This window comes from Physella acuta, unplaced genomic scaffold (assembly GCF_028476545.2).
Source record: "Physella acuta isolate Inbredline_101_S28 unplaced genomic scaffold, ASM2847654v3 ptg000348l, whole genome shotgun sequence".
NCBI lineage: Eukaryota > Metazoa > Mollusca > Gastropoda > Physidae > Physella > Physella acuta.
The window spans coordinates 232237-255719 of record NW_026731867.1 but is presented as its reverse complement, the minus strand read 5'-3'; the positions used below and the strand labels follow the sequence as shown (position 1 = coordinate 255719).

At 35.5% G+C, this 23483-nt stretch overlaps 2 protein-coding genes across 2 annotated transcripts; one reads left to right on the top strand and one right to left on the bottom strand.

The window, feature by feature from the left end:
- Window positions 1-2867: 2867 nt before the first annotated feature.
- Window positions 2868-6017, bottom strand: LOC131941127 (organic anion transporter 3-like). Its single transcript, XM_059300139.1, has 4 exons — window positions 5849-6017; window positions 5075-5266; window positions 3922-4150; window positions 2868-3061 (listed from the first exon to the last, which is right to left on the bottom strand). The coding sequence occupies exons 1-4, from the start codon at window positions 5936-5938 to the stop codon at window positions 2868-2870; spliced, it is 705 nt and encodes a 234-aa protein (XP_059156122.1). The 5' UTR covers window positions 5939-6017.
- A 776-nt stretch (window positions 6018-6793) lies between these two features.
- Window positions 6794-18747, top strand: LOC131941129 (organic cation transporter protein). The gene is made up of 11 exons (XM_059300142.1): window positions 6794-7002; window positions 7594-7821; window positions 10630-10858; window positions 11428-11617; window positions 12786-12912; window positions 13041-13153; window positions 14031-14165; window positions 14832-14914; window positions 16366-16486; window positions 17711-17783; window positions 17886-18747. Exons 1-11 carry the CDS (start codon window positions 6913-6915, stop codon window positions 18417-18419), a joined length of 1923 nt encoding a protein of 640 aa, XP_059156125.1. The 5' UTR covers window positions 6794-6912; the 3' UTR covers window positions 18420-18747.
- Window positions 18748-23483: the final 4736 nt, after the last annotated feature.

The following is a 23483-nucleotide window of genomic DNA, read 5'->3' as shown; positions in this document are numbered from 1 at the left end:
TGGTAGGAATAAGTACTGTGCTTTAGTTTAGATTCTTTTTCGTCGTTGTAGATTTTCTAAAGATAACCACAAATACGTTAATGAAGTTTAATTTAACACAGTTACGACTTATCTCACTATTTCAACATATTTTAGCTGCGCATTGGTGTAGTTGTTTTAAAGTATATACGTATGTCAATATTTCCTAAAGGTTTCAATGGGAATATCTTAATCATCGCTTATTACGTACACGGTGTAAACTGTTACATACTAAGTATAAAAGGTTATGTTATACCTTCGGAGCAATTCTACGCTATGAAAGTGAAATTGTATACTTAGAAAAAACACGTCTTATGTCAAACTGTATCAGAGGTCGGTGTAAAATGTCACATAACATGAGTGAAATACAACACCTGATTTGTGACATTTCAAGTACCAGGTGTAACAAAAATGAAGTTTTAAAATTCACATGTTTAAAAATCTGTATCCTGGAAAAACACTCTAGAATAGAATATACTGGTTATAAAGTACCACTTTCGATTACCTGAAATAGTTCAAAAGCTGCTAGGAACTGTTGTATATGATATAATAGTAATAGATGAAATTGTAACTAGCTGACCAAAACGGAAGTCAAGTTATTGGTTTTAAGATAAAACGGAAATAGTTTCATTTCAGGTATTCAGGAATAGGTCACACGTTGTAAGCTGCATGCGTATTGCATCTAATACTCATATTTAAAGTTTCGTCTGCGCTAAATGAAACGTTGCACACGGCCCACACAGACACACACACACACACGCACATACACACGCACGCACACACACGTACGGACAGATTCACATACATACAGACAATATTGCAAAATTGTGCTTTTCTGATTCAGGTAGATGAAAAACGTGAAAGTAAAAAATATCACAGACAGATAGAGAGAGGGGGAGAGAAAGAGAGAGAGAGAGAGAAGACAAAAGGAAGGAACGAAAGAGCGGGGATGAGAGTAAAATGAGATAGAAAAAACAAAAGACAGGTAGTGGATGCATTATCTAACTGGGCTTACTATTCACCAACCTGACATGGTACAAAGGTGTATAAAAATGTACCCCATCTAATTTAGTTAACTGAAGACATTATAAATGCAAACTTGCTTAATTATACGCGGTAAAAAGTGCATTAAGATAATTAGCTGATTAAGATGCACACAATTAAAAAAAAAAAAAACAAACCTTGATATTTTTTGCGGGTTAGTCTATACACAATGTATAACTGACTAGTTTATATGTGTACTCGTAATATCTAATTCGGTCCCATTAAAATACATTTTTGACACATCCCCAGACTCACCTGTAAGACATCCTTAGCGTACCCAGGTACCGTCTTCCTGTTCATTTTCGCCATTTTCTCTAAAGCGGCGTGCGCTTCATCAAGTCTTCCTTTGACGGCAAGCCACCTCACACTCTCTGGGAAATAGCTGCAGATTTTTTTAAAAATATGTTACTTTATTGTACGCATGCTTCGTAAATAAAAATAAATTCTATTATTGAATTAGTTCTATTAAATAAACTAAAAATTTCATTTTCAGACTTTTGGATTTTACATTAAAAACATAAGGTCCCATTTCAAACCAGACGGGCAGGTGAAGGAGAGTTTATATGTTTCTGTGACTTCGACAAATGAAGGTATAGTGTGATATAGTGAGGCGATGTTATTATGATTTATTGTTGAAAATTGTTTAAAATGAATGCTAGGTGAAACTCACGCGACGCAAAATAATCGGGTGCAGTAAAAATAATCGAAATACCGAAACAGTGAGGAGATAACCTCGATGAATGGACGCATCTAACACTTAGAAATTTACTGAAATTTGGGCGGGGGAAAAGATCTATTTGGGCAGTTGCTAGACTGGGCACATAAGATCCCCAACTACGAAATAGGCATATCATTGTCATTGATAAAGGACAGATTGTATACTAATACATGACACGCTATACGTTATGTTGATACGGTCCTATAGCGCGGAAACGAAACTTGTAGTTAGGGGTAAAACATGATCAAGTTGCATCGATTCTACACCCTTGAGATACTAGAAATAGTTCAACATATTCGTTACAACCTAGAGTGATAAATATTATAAATCACTTCTCATTTTTGATAGAGGGAAATATCAGTGACACCATTTAAAAGGTATATTTAGGTGCTGATTATAACAGTATATTTCAACTATCCGGTAACACTAGGCATGAATATAAGAGTATCTTAAAAGTTCCCAAACAAACTGGGCATGAATATAAAAGTATCTTTCAAGTATCCAAACAAACTGGGCATGAATATAAGAGTATCTTAAAAGCAAGTATCAAAATAAACTAGGCATGAATAAAATAGTATCTTACAAGTATCCAAACAAACTGGGCATAAATATAAGAGTATCTTACAAGTATCCAAACAAACTAGGCACAAATATAAGAGTATCTTACAAGTATCCAAACAAACTGGGCATAAATATAAGAGTATCTTACAAGTATCCAAACAAACTGGGCATAAATAAAAGAGTATCTTACAAGTATCCAAACAAACTGGGCATGAATATAAGAGTATCTTAAAAGCAAGTATCAAAATAAACTAGGCATGAATAAAAGAGTATCTTACAAGTATCCAAACAAACTGGGCATAAATAAAAGAGTATCTTACAAGTATCCGAACAAACTGGGCATAAATAAAAGAGTATCTTACAAGTATCCAAACAAACTGGGCATGAATATAAAAGTATCTTACAGCTATCCGAATAAACTAGGCATGAATAAAAGAGTATCTTACAAGTATCCAAACAAACTGGGCCTACATATAAGAGTATCTTACAAGTATCCAAACAAACTGGGCATAAATATAAGAGTATCTTACAAGTATCCCAACAAACTGGGCAGACATATAGCTGCTGTGGCCAGATGTAGATGAGACCAGTCCCTCAGTACCCAGGCAGCTCCAGCGAACACACCCCCTCCTACTGCCCACATAGGTGTCACAATCACAACTCTCCATCTAAGGGGAAGAAACTCGCTACAAAATGGTACCGACGCCACAAGAACGGCACCTAGAAGGAGATATGCGTAATTTTCAAAATAGTATTTATTTCAATTTTTATAAATTTAATGCAAAAATAGTGAAAACAAGATCCGAAAGATATGAAGTAAATATTTCATGGAATTAATTATATAGACAAAAGAAAATATATCAGTAAACTATATATAAACCAACTTCAATATTATATGTTCTGTCTTCTACAAAAGTTTGATGGTAGTCCTACATCTGCACCTTTACTTTTAAGTAATTATTTATCGGAAATAAAAAGCAAAAAAAATCTTATAATACTAAAGCGAACATTGAAAACAAACTGACGCGGTAAATTTTTTGTCTGAGGCAAAAAAAAGTGCTGATGAAAAGCAAATGATTGGAGGAATACCCTCACTTATATTTGTTAAAAAGATCTGACTTCTTCTTCTTCTTCTACGTTCTTACTTTTTATCGTTGAAAGGGATCGAGCCTTATCTGCCAGAGGGTTTGAACTCGAGACTTTTTCGAATTTATCAACCATGAGCTTCTTGCCGACTCGACCACGTCTCCATCACAATTAAGGATACGTGTCAACTGGTTATGCGCCATTGAGGCAATTGACTCCAATTTCAGCCTGCTTTTCTTTTTGGATTTCCATAGCCTTTGTCCAACCAAGAACAAACTACAAGGCAGCAGTTGCTTCATTTTGGAGTTATCTCTCCTAGAACAGTGTCTGTCCCTAGCTAACGAACCCCATCTGCTCGAGGGTTCGAACTCGAGACTTCATCTGCCCGAGGGTTCGAACTCGAGCCTTTTCGGTTTAGCAACCATGAGCTTTACCGACTCAACCACGCCGACCCACAAAGATCTGACAATTTTAGAAACTTTACGACAACTTACCAACAGAAGCCCCTATGAAAAATCTGACCGCACAGAACATTTGCCAACTGACAGAAAAGGCTCCCAGCAAGTTCACAAACCACTGGAGCAGAAAGAAACAGTAGATGGTGTTCTTGCGACCGTACGTGTCCCCTGTCTGTCCGGCCACTGCCGCACCCACAAGGACGCCGGCCATTTGTATGGACACGATCAAAGATTTCACCCACTTCAGGCTGCACACCAAACTCCACTGGGGATAAAAATATGCATTGACATCAACGAAAGCTGGCTGAGAAACACACACACACACACAGAGGCGTAGCGAGGGGGGGGGGGGGCGGGGGGGACATATGTTCCCGGGCGCCGACCTTAGGGGGGGGCGCCAAATTGAAAGTTTGAGGGGGGAGGTGCAAATGAAAAGTTTGAGGGGGGGGGGGTGCAAATCGAAAGTTTGAGGGGAGGGGGTGCAAATGAAAAGTTCGAGGGGGGGGGTGCAAATCGAAAATTTGCTCCCGAGGTGGGCGCCAAATTGAAAGTATGTCCCCGGGCGCCGGGAAGGGTCGCTACGCCTCTGCACACACACACACACACACATATATATATATATATATATATATATATATGTGTGTGTGTGTGTGGCTGTGTCTGTGTGTGGTGTGTGATGGAAACATTTGAACATCCCTCTCCCCCCCCCCCCCCCCCCCCCGCTGTTTAAGAGCATTTAATCGCTATTTGCTATTTGAGTAGGATTTATTGATGGCATATTGTACATTACAATCTATTATGATAAAGAAGTACATTACTTGGATGAAATCTGCTTCTACTTTATTGCTTTGTTAGATTTTAAAGGCTCCTTATTATGAAGATGATCCATAATACCCTCGTATACAGTGGCATAAAGACTGTTGCCATGAGACCAAGGAAAATTTTAAAACCCTTGAATGAAATTTTAATTGTAAATGTTTTCTTCATCAAGTTTGAGCATTTTTTGTATGAAGGAATCGTAAAACGGTAAAATACCAACTATTAAAAAAATGAAACGCAAATAGGACTATTACAGCAGTTTTCTTGGGGGTCCGCAGATAGACCGACGAGCCAGTAAAATGCAATACTATTTTCAAAACGTTTCGTTATGTAGCACAAAGACTTTCACGATTGAAAAGAAATTAATCACCTCAGATATAATTGTTCTGGGTGAGCTCTGGAACAGGAAGTCTGTGCACACGGTGCCGTTGATTCTGCAGACGTTGATGACGTCATACCTGGACTGATTGAACGTCAGGTTGGTGGTATTCTCTCCAGGGGTCAAGCAATTATACGCTGGGGTAACTCCAGCAAAGGTAACCAGCAGCATACTCCAAGCACTCTATAAACATACAAAAATGTATCACAATTGTAAAACCATATTCGATGAATATATTAGCTGCATAGCTTATACTTGAAGGACATATTATACTAGAGCTAGGAATACATTTTAGCAGGAATGTATATGTAGAACACTAATTAAATAGTATGCAACACGATCCATCATTACACAATTGTAAAGATTGTAGGGAAGCGTGGTCGAGTGGTAGAGCGTTGCATAAATAACGCGAGAGTCTCGAGTTCGAGTCCACCAAAATCTGACTCACATTAGGCAAACACAGTCAGCTTTGGCATAGTGCTGACCACACTATCCCTCATATTTCAATGTCCTTTGAACTCTACTCCATCTTCACTTTATATCTTGGGCATGAAGGGAAGGGGTGATAAAAAGTATAGGCAGCATTGGCAGATTAATATTTTACAAACAATAATTCTGGAATCACTATCAAAAATCGTATGTGCCATTTTATGTACCGGTAAATAAGCTATTTTTTCATACATCTTATTTTTTAAATTTAATTTTTTAAGTAGGGGCTGGCTTAGTAAAAAAAAACAATTTTATTTAAACAGAATCTCAGCTTACAAAAAACTTGAGGCCGTAAACGAAAAGAATCAAAAGCAGCTGAAACCGGTTGAATCCACCAATATCTTGGAAGACCTCCTCAAGCGTCATCTTGCTGGCAGTGCGGCAGACACGGCATCGGATCTCACTCAAACACCGGAAGTTATTCACTCTCTGGACTTATCCACGTTCTATTCCTCGTCTTAAATATCTGCCTAGTTCAATTTTTGTGTTTATTTTTTTTTTTTACATACACATGCTTTAATTGTTATAATTTATCAAATTGTATTGTGTCAAAGTATCAAGTTTGCTTGAAGTCATGCGTGACTTATATGCATGCATATGGCGTGGAGGTGTAACATAAAGGTGCAAAATTGTATGTATGTAATTATATTTGTACTGTGGTTATGTGCGTGTGCGTGAGATTTTATGTGTGCGTGTTTTTATACGTCTGTTGTTATATTTAAAACCTTTATAGTTATGAAGTATAATAAAATCAATGAAATCCTTAAGAAGCAAAAATTACCCATAAAATTACGCAAACGATAAGTATCTCTATTTCAGTAAATATTTTCATTATTCCGTTATTTATTATTATATTTTGCATTGGTTTTAAAAACTGCCTTTGATAAAGCGGCGATTTTTATATTATATTATAAAATATGACATTTTAGAGAGGGATATGATTATGTAGAAAAGAAAAGTATTATTAATTGCAACAGTATACGTAAAGACCACCCCCCCCCACCACCACCTATTAAACACCTCTCACACATTCTTAAATTTCAAGAAGTGTGACTGCTTGTTTTAATGAGACTGACGTAATACGCATGTCATGCATGACTTCATACACCAGTTGTTAATTCGACACAATTTAAATTAGAGCGGTACGAAGATGCTAACTTGAAAAAAAAACACGAAACTCGGATGAAGACAAGTTGCTCATGATAAGCAATTTGTGCCCACTTTGAGGAAGAAAACACATTGCATTGTGGTCCATTTTCTACACATCACACTTGATTTATTGTGTTTAGAGTTCTACTCATCACATTTCACATATTGTATTTGGTTGTCTACACCTCACAATGGCGTTAGAGGATGTCTTCGAGGAAATAGGAGGATTTAACCGGTTTCACGTTCTTTTGATTTTATTCGTCTACGGTCTTAAGAGTTGGGTATGTTAAAAAAAATTACAAAACTTGGATTTAAAAAAAGAAGAACCTTCATTATCTTAGAAGAGTTAAGCATCAATATTTTCCTGTGTGTGCCATAAACACATTGGGTAGTACAATTTGGTTGCCATCAACGCTGGGTGTAAGGAGAGACGTTTCACTGATCGGAAACTGGATTCGAACTCGACCACTTTCTCGTTAGTAGTCTAGCTCTCTACCACTAGGCCAAGCGGACCCCTTTAAGATTTCACAAATTTATGAAAAAGGTCGGGTTCAATCTAAGTATAAAATTAGAACGATGGCGTGCGATGGTTTATATTTCTAACTGCTTTCTAGTCCCTACAAGAAAGGGCGTGTCTCTGTGGATTACTCAGCGTATCTACGCTTTAACAAGCAGATATCTAGGGAATTTATTGAATCGTTGGAGGTAGTGGGGTGTATTGAGCTTATACCTGCTATTATTTAATAGTGAGCACAGTATCGGGATACTAAAATTAAGTATGAAAACAAGTAAAGAAGTTCTCAAACTAACACCACACGTATTCATTAAATACAGTTTAAATGTATGTATTTACCACGTTTACATCATTCTAGTGCGCTTGGAGCATGTTGATAATTAGCTTTGCTGGAGTTATCCCCACGTATTACTGCACGGCCCATAGTAACAACACCATAACATGGGAGGCTAATCAGTCCAGATATGATACTACAACATGGGGAGCTAATCAGTCCAGGCATGATACCATAAACGTCTGTGAAATCAATGGCACCATGTGTACAGAGTTCCTGTTTCAGAGTTCTCCAAGGACAGCAATTTCTGAGGTAAATATTTCTGGGTATACTTTGAATAATTATGTACTGGTATCTACTGATGATAAGAAATATTTGGTTAAAAAAATTCAGCATTTTTGTTTATACAACTAGCTAGCACTAAATATTTTCATTGCATTATTCAACATAGAAAGCTGTATACGTAAACGCTTGTCCTTTACCGACACAGTACACAATCATAAAACTCATCTTTAACGAAAACTTAAAAACAATAAACAGCTTAACCAATCTTTAAATTTGTATAATCTAGCTTATTAGGAATGATTTAGTAGATTTACTATTAGGGGTGATTTATTATGCATGTAAAGGAAGAAAAACAATTATGGCTTATCAGAAAAAAGTGGGACGAGAAAGTCCCGAACATGAAAATACGACAAAGGACAGGCTAAAACGACATTGTTTCAGAAGTACACATGAAGAGATGGAGATGGCTGGGTCGTGTCCAGAGGCGTATCCAGGTTTTCATTGCAGGGGGAGCGAAAAGAGCAAAGAAGGCGCTGAATTTTTAACACGTTCTATATATGTGTATTATATATATATATATATATATATATATATATATATATATATATATATATATATATATATATATATATATATAATTACTAGCTGTATGTCATTACTTCGCTATGATGTAAAATAAATTGAAAGTAGCACTCGGAAGAAATTAAAAAAAAAACACAATGTAGGCCGACAAAACAATAATTGTATCAATCTAAACAAAATATATATATATATATATAAATATATATATATATATATATTTATATATATATATATATATATATATATATATATATATATATATATATATATATATATATATATATATATATATATACACACTACAACCAAAAACTATGAACGTAACACAATCTGTTTTGTAATTCTTGCAAACAAAATTTCTTACATAATAATTCCTGGGAAATTATTTAAGACAAGTGAAATAGGGGAAATAATCACTCTCTTAATATAAATATGTATTTATCCACACATTTAACTATAAATGTCAAAACAAATAAATAATTACTTTAGAATATAATGAAATTGTTTAACGCTATTCTTGTTTACAAAATGTTTTTATGTATAATCAGAATTTAATATATCGTCATCATAAATGCTAAAGTATTACAGCATAATGAAAGTTTTAAAATCAGAGTTGGTATAAAACCACGCTTTTCGATATGAATGAGAAACATTCGGAATAACAGCCTACATTTAATTAACTATTGGTCTTTTAGTTCAGATCATATATTTTAATTAACTACTGCTTCTTTGAGTTCTTTAAAGATCATTTTTAACATAGTGATAGGTATGGGTTAGATCACTGTATTGATCACAAACCTTTTTACTGGTAATTGCAAAAACAATATTCACAGAGTTTAACGTTTAAAAAGCTAATTTTCTGGCGGCATGGTACTTTGGTATATCATTACGCGTTTTTCTACATGTACTTAACAGATCAGTTCGGGGTGAGTCGGGGGGTGGGGGGGGGGGGTCAACTTCATTCACCACTGTCCGTTCACTTTAGGTCAATTATCCAACCCAGTGTATACCTAGGTGTGACATTAATGTCGCTCTACACAATTGTGGTGGTGAGGTGGGGTGGATAACCAACTCAGAGTGAACATAGCGTCAGTTTTTAGATGACTGTTCTAAACATACATATATATTACACAAATATATATTACACACATATATATTACAGAAATAGATTTAAATATGTAGCAGTGGTATTATGACAATTTTTTTTTTACCGAGGGGTCCATGGGGGAGGGGGGTTGTAACTGTTTCATATAATTTGTAATCGTAATCACTATCGCCCAAACTGTAAGAAAACTACTACTTCATCATGATGATGTTGTCGACCTTGTCAAAAGTTCCCTACCACTACGCAGTTTGCTCATAAGTAAATTTAAATAGAGGTGCCACATCAGTTGTATTTGTTTCTGTATTGTAATTTTTTTTAAATTAATCACACGATTCAAACTGTATATATAAAGTAATTATTTGTGAAGTTTTATGTTTAACATTTTCTAATTCAATTATTCGTAAGCAAATACATTATACAGTTGCCTTAAACTTAACACCCCTCTTGCCAAGTGGTACTACCCGTAGAGGTTTTTTAAACATTGCAATGCATTGTAATGGTTATTTTTAGAATGGCAAACTGATGCAGCTGTTAATACGTGTTGTAAACGTAGACACTACTAGACTAGGACAATAATGCTTAATTACTGCATAAAAAGAAATCTTGTGATTTACATAGATGTGCCGACCAAAACTATTTTTTTAACAAATACCATTGTTTAAAACTTTGAGTTTAAAAAGTTTCCAAAAAGGCGCCACTTTGCTGAAAATGGCCAGAGGGGGAGCGGCCGCTCCCCCTGCTCCCCCCCTGCGTACGCTACTGGTCGTGTCCTTCGCATGAACAGAAGAAGACTTCCGAACATAGCGCTGAAGTGGACTCTGCCTGGAAAACGAAAGGGAGGAAGACCACTGGGAACATGGAGGAGAGAGATGGAAGAAGAAGTACAGGCTACTGGCAAGACCAGGCATGAATTGAACTGGCTCGCCCAAGACAGAGAGGAACGGCGGAGATTTGTTGCTGTCCTATACTCCACAGGGAGTGACGAAGATTAACGAAGAAGAAGAAGAATCAAATTTTAAAGCCTACACTCGTTGATCAAGTCTCGATACGCATGTATCCTTACATACTGTTTGTTCCCAAAAGAAAGCTTTTTGATTATCGTATATTTGATGTCATCGACTTACCCATCAATGCATATTTTTCCCCAGTGGAGTTTGGTGTGCAGCCTAAAATGGGTGAAATCTTTTATCGTGTCCATACAAATGGCCGGCGTCCTTGTGGGTGCGGCAGTAGCCGGACAGACAGGAGACACGTACGGTCGCAAGAACACCATATACTGTTTCTTTCTGCTGCTGATGGGGATGAATATCGTGTCCGCTTTTTCTGTCAACTGGCAGATGTACTGTGCGCTTCGTTTTTTCATCGGTTTGTCCATAGGTAAGCTCTTTAACAGCTGATTGGATAAATAGTTAAAAGTCACTTTTCACTCTCTCACTATTAAGAGCAAAACAAATTATACATGAACATAAAACACGTTGTTTGAAGTATGTATCGAGTATTTTTTATTAATAAGATTAAATGATACATACTAAAGAAAAGCTCCCCTTTCTGACCTACGTTCCATAAGGCAGATGAAGTAAAGTTCATGTTTCTTGATTTCTGCATAGTAAAATGATGTGTGGTCAACACTATGTCCAGCCGTCTTTACTGTCCCCAACGTGAGTCAGGTATCCATTAGAGCTGGGTGGACTCAGGAGCGTCTTGTAGTGCCATGTCCGGAGTAAAAACTGAACTCGATACCTTCAGGCTCATTGCCGAACGCTCTACCATTCGACCTCGGTGTCCACATGTTTTAAACTAAGCTATAATTTGTGTTGTAATTTCACCTGAAACACATTTACTTTGTAGTTTCAGTACTGATTTTATACAATAGGATATGAGTACATTTCTTGAAAAAAAATATTTATTTTAAAGATATTATTGTTAATATTATATGTTTCTTTCAGGGGCAATTCTGGTCGCAACTGTTCCCTTCTGTAGCGAGTTCCTTCCCCCTAGATGGAGGGTGGTGGTTGTGATTCCCATGTGGTCAGTAGGTGGGGGTGTGTTCGCTGGGGCTGCCTGGGTCCTGAGGGACTGGTCACACCTACATCTGGCCACAGCAGCTATATGTCTGCCCAGTTTGTTTGGATACTTGTAAGATACTCTTATATTTATGCCTAGTGTTATAGGATACTTGTAAGATACTCTTATATTTATGCCCAGTTTGTTTGGATACTTGTAAGATACTCTTATATTTATGCCCAGTTTGTTTGGATACTTGTAAGATACTCTTATATTCATGCCTAGTGTTATAGGATACTTGTAAGATAATCTTATATTTATGCCCAGTTTGTTTGGATACTTGTAAGATACTCTTTTATTTATGCCCAGTTTGTTTGGATACTTGTAAGATACTCTTATATTTATGCCCAGTTTGTTTGGATACTTGTTAGATACTTTTATATTCATGCCTAGTTTGTTTGGATACTTGTAAGATACTTTTATATTTATGTCCAGTTTGTTCGGATACTTGTAAGATACTCTTATATTTATGCCCAGTTTGTTCGGATACTTGTAAGATACTCTTATATTTATGCCCAGTTTTATAGGATAATTGTAAGATTTTCTTTTATTCATGCTTACTGTTATAAGATACTTGATACTCTTATATTCGTGTCAAGTGTTATCGGATATGTAAGATACTTTTATAGTAATTCTTAGTATTATCGGATAGTTGTAAGATACTCCTATAGTAAAGCCTAGTATTATCGGGTATGTGTTAGATTCTCTTAAATTAATGTTGAATATTATATGGTACTTGTAAAATATTGGTAATAATTTGTAATGAATTTTGATATGTTTGTGGTTGTGATGGATGTGTATCTTAATACTTGCTTGTTTGAGGCAATAAATGAATATTTATTGTATATATGTATAATATCGTATAGGGTTCATTTATAATACTTAATATATTGCGAGAAATACGAATAATTGTACTAGGTTGTGCATGAGAGAGCAAAAGAAGTGAGATTGCGGCCCTTTTTGGAGTTTACAGATTTTTATTTAAGTTTAGCGTCGAATGGAAGAACTTATAAGTGCTAATATTATAGCTCGAGTTCGAATCCCGAAATACTTAGCAATTGAAAGTAATGTATTAAGTGTATTAGTCACTTTAATCGGTTGTAGAAAGACTTTGTTGAAGCATATTATTCGCAGATTATCATTATTTTCTTGAAAATACTTTTCTGATGTAACGAAGCAGGTATTTAACTTAAAGTTTTATTTAAAATTGAATAACGTATTCACTGAACACAATCTCCAGCTATTTCCCAGAGAGTGTGAGGTGGCTTGCTGTCAAAGGAAGACTTGATGAAGCGCACGTTGCCTTAGAGAAAATGGCAAGAATGAACAGGAAGACGGTACCTGGGTACGCTAAGGATGTCTTACAGGTAAGTGTGGGGAGATGGTCTAATATTTTATTTATTTTACTAACCGATACCTACTATGTTAGTTAATGAATTGCTTTGTTTTTACTGAAAAAAATTTACAGAATGTTTTTAATTTTCAATTTTTTTAGAAAATCTACAACGACGAAATCGAATTCAAATCAAAGGGAAACAACTATTTCTATCGTGATGTCTTCAAAACTTGGGAAATGGCAAAAACAACTTGCATCTTATCATTTCATTGGTAATTTTTTCCTAGAAATATTAACTTTTGATATCATATATTTTTTATATGTAATTAGAATTTCTCATTTTATATTATTAATGTACTAAAGTATTTTTTTTTTAATTTATTCATTAAAAATGCTTCATCATAATTTGGAACGTAGTTATTGATTGGTAAACATTAACTTTAAAGAAAGCTAAACTCTTAATGTTGACATTGATTGAGGATAAAGACACGTTCTTAAATCTTGAATGATAAATACATTTTAGTTGAAAACTGTGTAGTGCAATATACTTTTTAAGATAAAAATAAAATCAAGCCTACAAAAATTAAAAGAAGGTGCATGTTTAATCACTTTTATGACATTATTGCAAATACAAACTATTATCTGTTGATAAAATAGCTATACTTTCAATCTTGATTGTGATAAAGGGTACCATATTGAAGTTAAGGGTCTGTATGCTTGCTTTAGATTGAACCAACAACGAAAAAAGGATTACGACAAAATGACTGGCGGTCGTAGAATTGCATTTGTTGAAACGGTTGATAGTTTTGTATTAGTATTTTCCTATTATTTGATAGTTTTTTATTAATATTTTTCTATTATTTTATAGTTTTTATTAGTATTTTCCTATTATCGAAACTGTTTTGCATAAAAAAAGCAAATTTATTAATTTATGCCCTACAGTATTTTGTTTTACTTTATGCAGTTGAAATTTTAAAAAAACAACATTATTTTAATATTATACGCTGGATATTTAGGTTCATGAAATTAATTTTTTATTGTCTTAAGTAAAAATAATAAGAAATTATATAGATGGCATGAACCCTATAAAATATAGCACGTCGACTCATGCAGCGTTTTTCAACTATTTTAACCCTCTTGTATTCTCAGGATCACAATGACCATCACATATTACGGCCTGACATTTGCTGCGCCAAGTCTCGCAGGGAACCTGTATCTCAATATTTTTATCATGAATTCCATAGAAATACCCGCCAATCTATCGGCCATATTTTTATGTAACAGGTCAGTTCTGGGTACATACATATGTTGTAAATAATATTCTTGGTAATGATAAAGGTTTAGGAGTGCAACGATTAAAATTTAGGAGTTGTTAAAATTAAGGGAGTAAATAATAGCGTGTTGCAGTGTAAAAGGGAGGCAATTACGTTTATCCCGAATGCTTAGTATTACTAGAGTGGCGTACCTGGACGTATCTGTCATCTTCTATATTTAGAAATAACATTGCAGTGCTTTAGATAAATTAAGTATATGTATCATCACTTTCGTGACCTGGGACTTAGGAAATCGAATAAACTGCTGCCCTTATTACCCAACAACAATCTAGTTAATTTAACAATATTACAAAATACAGGAACGCTAAAGCCTACGTCTATAATGAAGTAGCTTTATAAAAAATCGAGTTATTAAGCTGGTAGAACGTGTATCAAATAGGCCTACATTTAAATGATTTAAATACTGTATATTTTTTAATGTACACATTTTGCAATTAATATTTACATAATTTGTAAAAATATTGTGGTTATAAAATTATTGTAGCCTTGTATTGAAGATAATTTTCAACGTTGAAAAACTGTATTTGAGTTGAAGAAAAGGACGTCCATACAATCCTCGTTTGTTTATTAAAAAAAAAAATTTAAATGGATAATGTAAATAAAGTTTTCTTTACAGGTTTGGTCGAGGACATTGCTGCAGATCTTTTATGGCGATCGCCTGTGTGGCGAGCTTTGGTTGTCTGGCGGCTCGTACGTGGGGTAAGTGTTTGGGTCGTGTTAGCGGAATAGACGTACCCTGGGACAGACGGAGATACACGGACGAACAGATACACAAACACATGGACGGACTGCCGGACGGATACACGTGCACACTGATGCACGGACAGACTGTCACACGAACGTACATATAAACAGACATGAGGACACAAAGATACACTGGCGCAGGGACACACGGGCACACACACACACGAACAGACAAACAAACACGGTAGTTAAACACGCATGGAAAAAGACAATCTGTACAACACTGCATTCTGTAACAAGGAATTGCCGAATGAACCAAATGTTGACTGACAAAATGGAACACATGTTGAATGACCTAACGGGACATATGTTGACTGGACCTGTTTTAACTGACCTAATGGAACACATGTTGAATGACCTAACGGGACATATGTTGACTGGACCTGTTTTAACTGACCTAATGGAACACATGTTGAATGACCTAATGGAACACATGTTAAATGGCCTAACGGGACATATGTTGGCTGGACCTGTTTTGACTGACCTAATGGAACATATGTTGAATGACCTAACGGGACATATGTTGACTGAACCTGTTTTAACTGACCTAATGGAACACATGTTGAATGGCCTAACGGGACATATGTTGACTGGACCTGTTTTAACTGACCTAATGGAACACATGTTGAATGACCTAACGGGACATATGTTGACTGGACCTGTTTTAACTGATCTAATGGAACACATGTTGAATGACCTAATGGAACACATGTTAAATGACCTAACGGGACATATGTTGACTGGACCTGTTTTAACTGACCTAATGGAACACATGTTGAATGACCTAACGGGACATATGTTGACTGGACCTGTTTTAACTGACCTAATGGAACACATGTTGAATGACCTAACGGGACATATGTTGACTGGGCCTGTTTTAACTGACCTAATGGAACACATGTTGAATGACCTGATGGAACACATGTTAAATGACCTAACGGGACATATGTTGACTGGACCTGTTTTGACTGACCTAATGGAACATATGTTGAATGACCTAACGGGACATATGTTGACTGGACCTGTTTTAACTGACCTAATGGAACACATGTTGAATGACCTAACGGGACATATGTTGACTGGACCTGTTTTAACTGACCTAATGGAACACATGTTGAATGACCTAACGGGACATATGTTGACTGGACCTGTTTTAACTGACCTAATGGAACACATGTTGAATGACCTAATGGAACACATGTTAAATGACCTAACGGGACATATGTTGACTGGACCTGTTTCGACTGACCTTTTGGAACATATGTTGAATGACCTAACGGGACATATGTTGAATGACCCAGTGTTGAATGACCTAATGGAACACATGTTGAATGACCTAATGGAACTCTCGTTGACTGACCCAGCGGATGACCCACTAACCTGATTTACCCCCATGTTTTTCCCAGCCCCCACCCACCAGGCCCCGCTTATTGTAACAGGCCTGAGTCTCGTGGCCAACCTAGGGGTAGGGGGGAGCTGGGGGAGCTCCCAGGTGTGGATAGGTGAGATCTACCCCACGGTCATAAGGTAGGCGACAGTTTCCAAATCAAGTCTCTAATTATTATTCATACAGCTTATTATTTTAGAGAAACGTATTTGTATTAATTGTGTAACCCTGATCTAGGTTTAAATCTCTACTAAGGAAATTTAAACGCCAGTTGTATACATTCATTATAATTATAAGTAATCACATTTTATATTAGATCTTCTAATCACGCATTACATCTTTTTTTTATTCACCATCATATATGGGTAATTCAATTTACCTTAGAGGGGTTCGACGTGATCATATTGGTTAAGCACATGGTTTATGGACCGAAAAGTGCAGAATTTGAAACCCCTGGCAGATGAGACTCAAAACTGAGGACAGCCACTCTTCTAGGAGAGACAACTCCAAAATCAAACAACTGCTGCCTTGTAGTTTTTCTTTGGTTGGACAAAGGCTATGGAAGCAAATCCAAATAGAAAAGCAGGCTGAAATCAGAGTCAACGAATAGCGCAAGCAAAGTTAAGGCGTAGTACGTAGTTGTGTTGGAGAGAATCCCTTCTAGCCAAATAGTTAAGAAAGAAAAAGACAGAAGAAGATGAAAGTTACCTTATACTTCCTTACACCTTCGCCCGAAATTCGCGAGTGAATTCACTCACACATTAGTCATGTTGCTGCAAGGTTTTTTGTTAACATTTTGATTTTTGCATCCAGTTTTGACGGGTAGCCTACATGATTCACGTGAGGGAAATTTAGGCGGCCTAGCATAATGCTGACCACACTCTCTTACTGCATTCCGAGCTCATTGAATTAGATGAGCTCTACTTCATCTGTCTCATACGGGGAAAGATGACAATTAGCTTAGCATGTTTGTGTGTATACATCAATATTTGATGTTTGCTATATTTACATCAATATTTGATGTTTGCTATATTTACATCAATATTTGATGTTTGCTATATTCTCATCAGTATTTGATGTTTGCTATATTTACATCAATATTTGATGTTTGCTATATTTACATCAATATTTGATGTTTGCTATATTTACATCAGTATTTGATGTTTGCTATATTTACATCAATATTTGATGTTTGCTATATTTACATCAATATTTGATGTTTGCTATATTTACATCAATATTTGATGTTTGCTACATTTACATCAATATTTGATGTTTGCTATATTTACATCAATATTTGATGTTTGCTATATTTACATCAATATTTGATGTTTGCTATATTTAAAGTTTACCCTGTGTCACAGATCTCTGGCTTATGGAGTTATGAACACTGTTGCTAGAGTGGGAGGTATCGTATCGCCATACGCTGTCAATCTTGTAAGTCTCGTTGGGAATACCTTAGTTGTTAGCTTTTAGTCTCATTGATGTATAACATTCATTGCTAACAAAAAACAAGATTTATATCAACTGTACTTTCAGGACGATCGTGAAGTCCTGTCTTACGTCATCATGGGGTCAATGTCCGGTCTGTGTGTACTGCTGCTGATGTTTGTAGAAGAGACCAAAGATTGTCTTTTACCTGAGAGCCTTCACCAAGCTGACGTCAAGACTGCAGCACAGAGCAACGGAGTTCACAAGGAACTATCTGGACAGCTACACCTGAACATGAACGACTTAAGCGTCTTGAAAGATAAACCCAATGAAACTAAAAAATTGGAAATTTTAAGTGCTCCGGTCTCAGATTATCATCTCAGAAAATTCCCAAAGTTCGAGGATAATTCTAATCATGAAAAATATCAAAATGTTTCTTTGAATTCCAAGAAAGTTTTATTTTCCAAAAATACGGAAATTAATTATGTGAGCAGTGGCAAAATAAATACCAGTTTTAGTGTAGACAATGTAAACTCAAAAGATAACACTAGCTCCACTTGTTTAAATAGCAAGGAAAAAATGAACAAACTCACCGGGGAGACTATGAATCAAGAAATATTTATTATTGCAACACATCTGTAGCGCAGACTTTTTTTTTAACTATGACGCTTTATAAAGAAAAAAAAAAACAAGATTCGATATTAAACATAACTGAAATTAATATATTTATTAATTTTGTAGGCCTAATTGTTTATTCTATTTTTAAATTTGAAATCTATAGAAGAAAATAGTTAAAGTAATTTGTCCAACTATGCCAAATGGTATTCACTTCCCCTTTGTTATGTAGAGTATGCATGTCCAATAAATGTAAAAGTAATTATCATTCATTCTTGTTTTAATGATTTCGCAAACTCGAGTCCAAGATTGTAATAAACCAAAAATTTAGATGATTAAAAATATTTCATTACGTTCAGCTACATGTTATTTTTTTACATGGTTAATTATCAGGCCGGAACTGAATTGTATATTTATATTAATATTTGAGCAACACCGCAACACGTTCCACTAACAGAAACGCAGATTTAAAATGGTTACCGCCCGTAAAGATTAGTCTTATGCAGCGCAAACTGCTTCGTAGGAAAAAGGTTGAGGAAATTTGTCAGACCTTCCATTCCTAAAAAAAGCTTATTTTCGTTTTCTATTCTCGTTGTTTCAAATAGATTTTTCGACTATAATTTCACATTTTGTTTTGTCATATTATTATAATTAACAGGTGGGCACAGTGTTACTGTGCATTATTGCGCGATTGTTCAATACGCTAACAAAAGCAAAAGACCAATAAGAAAAAAATGGCTTTGATCCTACCATAAATAAGACTTATCAGAAACTTATATATATATATATATATATATATATATATATATATATATATATATATATATATATATATACATATATATATATATATATATATATATATATATATATATATATACATATATATATATATACACTGTTATCTATAAATTATGGATTATAATTTTTTTGAGACATAGGTAGGTTTTCATGGTGGATGAAGAGGCCAGCCAGTACAGAGAAAGAGCACCGTGACTATTATGGTTGGTTACTTCCCATATGTAGAATTAAATAAAGTACGGTAGACAACGTTTAACTTTGTTGGTAAATTTGTCCCAAATACATTAGAATCCAACTGGCTGTAACAAACATCAAAAATGTTATTCATAATTTTTTTTCTAAACTTTAATTTTTGCAATTTTTTTCAAAATAACAATTTTTCTTAAAACTGTGTATAATATTTTATAATTGAGTTTAAACTAGAAACTTTACATTTATTTCATTATGATTTAGTAGCCAAGCGACACTTAGGTTAGTATATGGGATCCTCTAGCTTGTATTAATGGTCTGGAAACTACCATTTACGAATTATATTGTTATATTGTAAAGCAACCCCCTTCCCCACACTTAAATAAACACAGACACTTCCCGACCCCCCCCCCCCCACTCAACCTTACTGGCGGATATTTTAAGGTAGCTTGCTCACTTCGCCAAGGGTCAAACTTATGTCATGGAAAGTTTGGGAATGATAGATCAGTATGTGTATTACAGAGACACTTCTCCCACGGTCGCTTCTATTTCTGTCCATGGGTGGCTACAATGTGAACTTTTGACTCCGCAGCTAAGGACGGAGCACAGAAATCTAAGCAGTCAAGAGAAACCTAGTTTGCACACCTTATTTTAGTCTAGTTCTTATGCCATGTTATTTTCTCCCTTTGATTATTATATATGCAATTGATGTTCTTGTCTTTGATGCTGTGTAAAATCTATCAAATAAATTTTTATTACTGATTTAAATGTTTAAAACAATTAAATTAATTAAAAAAAAAACAACAACTGAGGACTGTATAGATATAGATGTTTGAAAGGGAAGAAGGTTTGCTTTGACGTGTCTCATTGTAATAACATAACTTTTCCGATTGCTTAAAATTTGTATCATTTTAATTCTCTGTAATCCCAAATTTATTTCAACTCTACTTAAAAACCAAAATTCCACCCTCTTCCCCTCTCCCCCCCCCCTGAATCATCATTTAATTACACATTTGCATTTTTAGTTTCAGGTTGGTTTTTTTTTTATTTTTATATTTTTTTTATATTTAGACGTTTTGTATTAGATCTATGTATAAGTAAACCATCTTAAATGAGTGAAAGCAGGCTACATGTAAGAAGAAATATTACTATTGTAAATCTGTATCAGTCCTCACAAGCCGATGATGAAAACTGTAACACTAAAGCGAACACACAACTGACGCTATAAATTATACATGTCTGAGGAGGGAAAAAAATATTTTAAAGCAAAAAGATCTAGTCTAGCCATTGAAAACAGAAGACCGAAAAGTGTAAAATAAACGTAACAGGTAATAAATTAACTTGGAAGGAAAACCTGTGACAGATTGTCAAGAAATGCTAGAAATCAGTGGCGTAGCCAGGATCATCTCAAGGGGGGGGGGGGGGGGGGGGGTTCCAATTTTTACCAGTGGACAAACTTTTGATTTGCACCCCCCACCCCTCAAACTTTCGATTTGCACCCTCCCCCCTCATACTTTATATACATACCGAGGGGTCTATGTGGGGGTGGGTTATGTAATGATCGTCTCAGCAAGAAAGTGCGGGTGAAGTGCAATGAAGATGACACCATAGGAGACTTGAAGAAGTTGATAGCTGCACAAACTGGCACCATAGTTGACAAAATATTATTAAAGAAATGGTACACAATCAGAGACGTAGCGATGGGAGGGGGGGGGGCAGGGGGGTACATATGTCCCCGGGCGCCGACCTTAGGGGGCGCCAAAATGGGTTGTAAAAACAAATTGAAATGTCATTTTAGCTGAATTTTTTGCAATATAAATAGTTTGAGGGGGGTGGGGAGGGGGTGCAAATCGAAAGATTGAGGGGAGGGGGGGGTGCAAATCGAAAGATTGGGGGGGGGGGTGCAAATCGGAAGTTTGAGGGGGGTGCAAATTGAAAATTTGCTCCCGAGGGGGCGCCAAATTGAAAGTTTGTCCCCGGGCGGCGGGAAGGGTAGCTACGCCTCTGTCCACAGTATTCAAAGACCACGTTACTCTGGGAGATTATGAAATTCACGATGGAATGAATTTGGAGCTCTACTACCAATAACCATGTATGCCTCGTCAACTCCCACACTGTACATTATCAATTATCATTTCATCAAAAACTTTGAATAATTTTCCTGGGATTGGGTGCTTTTGTGGTTCATTTGATATTTACTTTCGTGTAGAACCTAGTTATCAGTTTTAAAAAAATTTAAAAGGAAAGGACAGAAAGGACATAGAGAAATTGTTTTTCTTTTTTTTAAACTGTGTTTACTGGTTTACTTTACATTACTTCAATAAAAGATAAACATGAAATGTTTAAAATGTTGTTGTATTCAGCTATCACAAATGTGTAAAGTGTCCACCTTGTAAATAAAATACTGTTATACTGCAAAAAAAATGGTTTTTCTGGTATAAGCTTATATGTATTTTGCTTGCACTGTCTGTCTGCTGCCTGGCTCTCAGAGTTTCTTCCAGGCATCTCTTCGCCCCCCCCCCCCCCCCGAAAAGTTTTACCGCCCCCCCCCCCTCCCCGAACGAAATGAAATTTATATAATTTATATAGAAAATATATACTTTTAACAGTGTCCGCCTCCCCCCCCCCCCCCCCGAAGAAAATTTACCCCCCCCCCCCCCGAAAATTTTAAGTGCCTCCCCGGAGAAGAAAGTCTGGAAGAAACACTGCTGGCTCTATCGTCATGGATCGAAAAGGGCGAGCGACAGATCCAATACAAAGTCTGCCCGTGGGTCAAGACTTGAAGACAATGCAATCTGACATCAAATTTGACTTCAATGGATACTGCACTAAGTCACTAAGAAAAAATAAAAAGCTGCTGATCAAGAGATACCTTCCTAACATATCTGTCTCGAACAATGCTTTCAACTTAGCAAGATAGACCATCATAATGGGATGGAGATCGGATAAATTCTTCACAAACTTCATACTTCACATACCCCTTTACTGCGTCTCTAGTACACCTCGTACACTGATCAGAAAGACTACCCCCCCCCCCCATTGTAAATTGTTGACTTAAACCCTCTATAAAGTTTTAACATTTGCAGCATTAAAAATAACAAAATAGTTTTGTAAACTATGTTATGTAAATAATTTATTTTAAGGGGATCCTAACAATTTAAACAACTACATTTCAAAATCCATTTAGACAAATTTAGGTGTTTATTTTCCATTAACAAAACAAGATGTAATGTTTTAAGTACTAATAGATGAGCTAACACATCAATTCAACTGCTAAAAACCAGCATGTAAAAACTTCACATGCCGACACAGAAAAAATTACAGTAAAACATGTTTCTTACAGGTTTTTTAACATGTCCTCATCAGAAGGTAAAATATTGGACAAAGCTGCTTTTGGTTGACTTTTGTTTAGTTAAAACAAAATATACACAAAACACAACCAAAAACAATAAACGCAACACACTTTGTTTTCTAAGCATTATAAAAAAAACAATTTGACACAATGGCATTTTATTAAGTCTGTAGGGGAAATAATCACTCTCTTAATATAGACATGGGTCTACATATTTAATTGTTATTGTCTAATTCAAACAGATCAATAATTATTTTACTATTTAATATAGTAGCTTATTACTAAAAAATGTCTACACTCAGAATTAAATAAATTTTAACATAAATGCTAAAACATCACAGTTTGTGAAAGCTGAGTTGGCATAAAAACAAATTTCAAACTAACACTATAATTTAATAGGTGAATCAGTTTCAATATTAGCCTACAAAATATTTATTTTTACACTTTGAATTTCAGATCTTCACATCTTTGAATCAGCCACTGCTTTGTGTGTTCTTCAAAGATTATTTTTTAACATAATGAGAAGGAGTAGGAGAGATCACTGTAGTGCTGCTCACACACCACTTTACTGGTGATTGCAAAAACAATATTCACTAAAGTTCTCCTGTTACAAAATTGTAATTGTAAAATAAACAACTAGATGTATAGTTATTCTTTATTTGGAGTTTGCTTTATTGATATATTGGAGGCAGTTTCACTCTTAGACGTATCAACAGTGTTTTTATACCTAATTTACCTGAGGTATTTAA

What these genes read in the sequence shown, in the direction of transcription:
- LOC131941127 (XM_059300139.1), bottom strand. Translation starts at nt 5,938, where the DNA reads ATGACGCTTGAGGAGGTCTTCCAAGATATTGGTGGATTCAACCGGTTT. An exon ending in TTTACGGCCTCAAGTTTTTT is followed by an intron (nt 5,267 to 5,848) that starts GTAAGCTGAGAT and finishes GTATGTTTATAG; the next exon opens with AGTGCTTGGAGTATGCTGCT. An exon ending in TTTCATAGGGGCTTCTGTTG is followed by an intron (nt 3,062 to 3,921) that starts GTAAGTTGTCGT and finishes ATCTCCTTCTAG; the next exon opens with GTGCCGTTCTTGTGGCGTCG.
- LOC131941129 (XM_059300142.1), top strand. Translation starts at nt 6,913, where the DNA reads ATGGCGTTAGAGGATGTCTTCGAGGAAATAGGAGGATTTAACCGGTTT. An exon ending in TCTGGCGGCTCGTACGTGGG is followed by an intron (nt 14,915 to 16,365) that starts GTAAGTGTTTGG and finishes TGTTTTTCCCAG; the next exon opens with CCCCCACCCACCAGGCCCCG. An exon ending in CGCCATACGCTGTCAATCTT is followed by an intron (nt 17,784 to 17,885) that starts GTAAGTCTCGTT and finishes CTGTACTTTCAG; the next exon opens with GACGATCGTGAAGTCCTGTC.